The following is a 1,019-nucleotide window of genomic DNA, read 5'->3' on the forward strand; positions in this document are numbered from 1 at the left end:
CGGTGCTTCCTCCATTCACGAGGCTATCAGGATCGCCTCTGAGGTCTATCATGAGCTCAAGTCGGTGATCAAGGCCCAAGTACGGTCAGGACGCCACCAACGTCGGTGATGAGGGTGGATTCGCCCCCAATATTCAAGACATGGATGAGGCCCTCTCCGTCCTCTTAGAGGCCATCAAGAAGTCTGGCCATGAGGATACCTGCCGTATTGGTTGCGATTTCGCTGCCTCTGAGATCTATGATGCCAAGACTGGCAAGTATGACCTCGACTTCAAGAACCCCGAGCCTCATGCCGATGCCGAGCTGACCGGTGATGAGTTCATCAAGTACCAGGAGGATCTTATGAACAAGTATCCTTTCGTCTTCATTGAGGATCCCTTCGATGAGAACGATTGGGCGACCTTCGCCAAGTTCACCGCCAAGGACGGTAAGGAGATCCAGATTGTCGGTGATGATCTTCTTGTTACCAACCCCAAGCGTATCCAAAAGGGTATCAACGAGAAGTCTGTGAACGCCCTTCTTCTCAAGGTTAACCAGATAGGTTCAATCACCGAGTCTATCGAGGCCAACAATATGGCCGTTAACGCCGGCTGGACCGTCATGGTTTCCCATCGTTCCGGTGAGACTGAGGATACCTTCATCGCCGATCTTGTCACTGGTCTTGGCACTTGCCAAATCAAGACTGGTGCCCCCTGCCGTACTGAGCGTCTTTGCAAGTACAACCAGCTTATGCGTATTGAGGAGGAGCTCGGTGATAAGGCCACCTACGCTGCTGGCCGCAACTTCCCTCGTTGCCAGTAAATAACATTCATTTGTTACTGTCGTTATTATCATTCTGGTGATGAATCGATGGATTATGGTAGAAAAGATGCTGCTTTATTCAGCGGTAGTCTGTTACTTTCTTTTCTCATTGCGACTGTTCTACACAACAACAATAAGAATCAGTGAATTTCGTGTCACAACGGACACAGATCAGGATTTGTGCTTTTCAATGAAAGGATGGATGGAGCAAGATTTGTC

At 49.4% G+C, this 1,019-nt stretch overlaps 1 protein-coding gene across 1 annotated transcript; it reads left to right on the forward strand.

The window, feature by feature from the left end:
- Nucleotides 1-89: 89 nt before the first annotated feature.
- Pmar_PMAR005054 (gamma-enolase, putative) lies at nucleotides 90-800 on the forward strand (the record flags this gene model as incomplete). Its single annotated transcript, XM_002782007.1, has 1 exon — nucleotides 90-800. A coding segment is annotated over one exon (711 nt), but the record flags the coding sequence as incomplete, so codon positions are not given.
- Nucleotides 801-1,019: the final 219 nt, after the last annotated feature.

The sequence above is a fragment of the Perkinsus marinus genome (genome assembly GCF_000006405.1).
Source record: "Perkinsus marinus ATCC 50983 genomic scaffold scf_1104296940712, whole genome shotgun sequence".
NCBI classification, from domain to species: Eukaryota; Perkinsozoa; order Perkinsida; family Perkinsidae; genus Perkinsus; species Perkinsus marinus.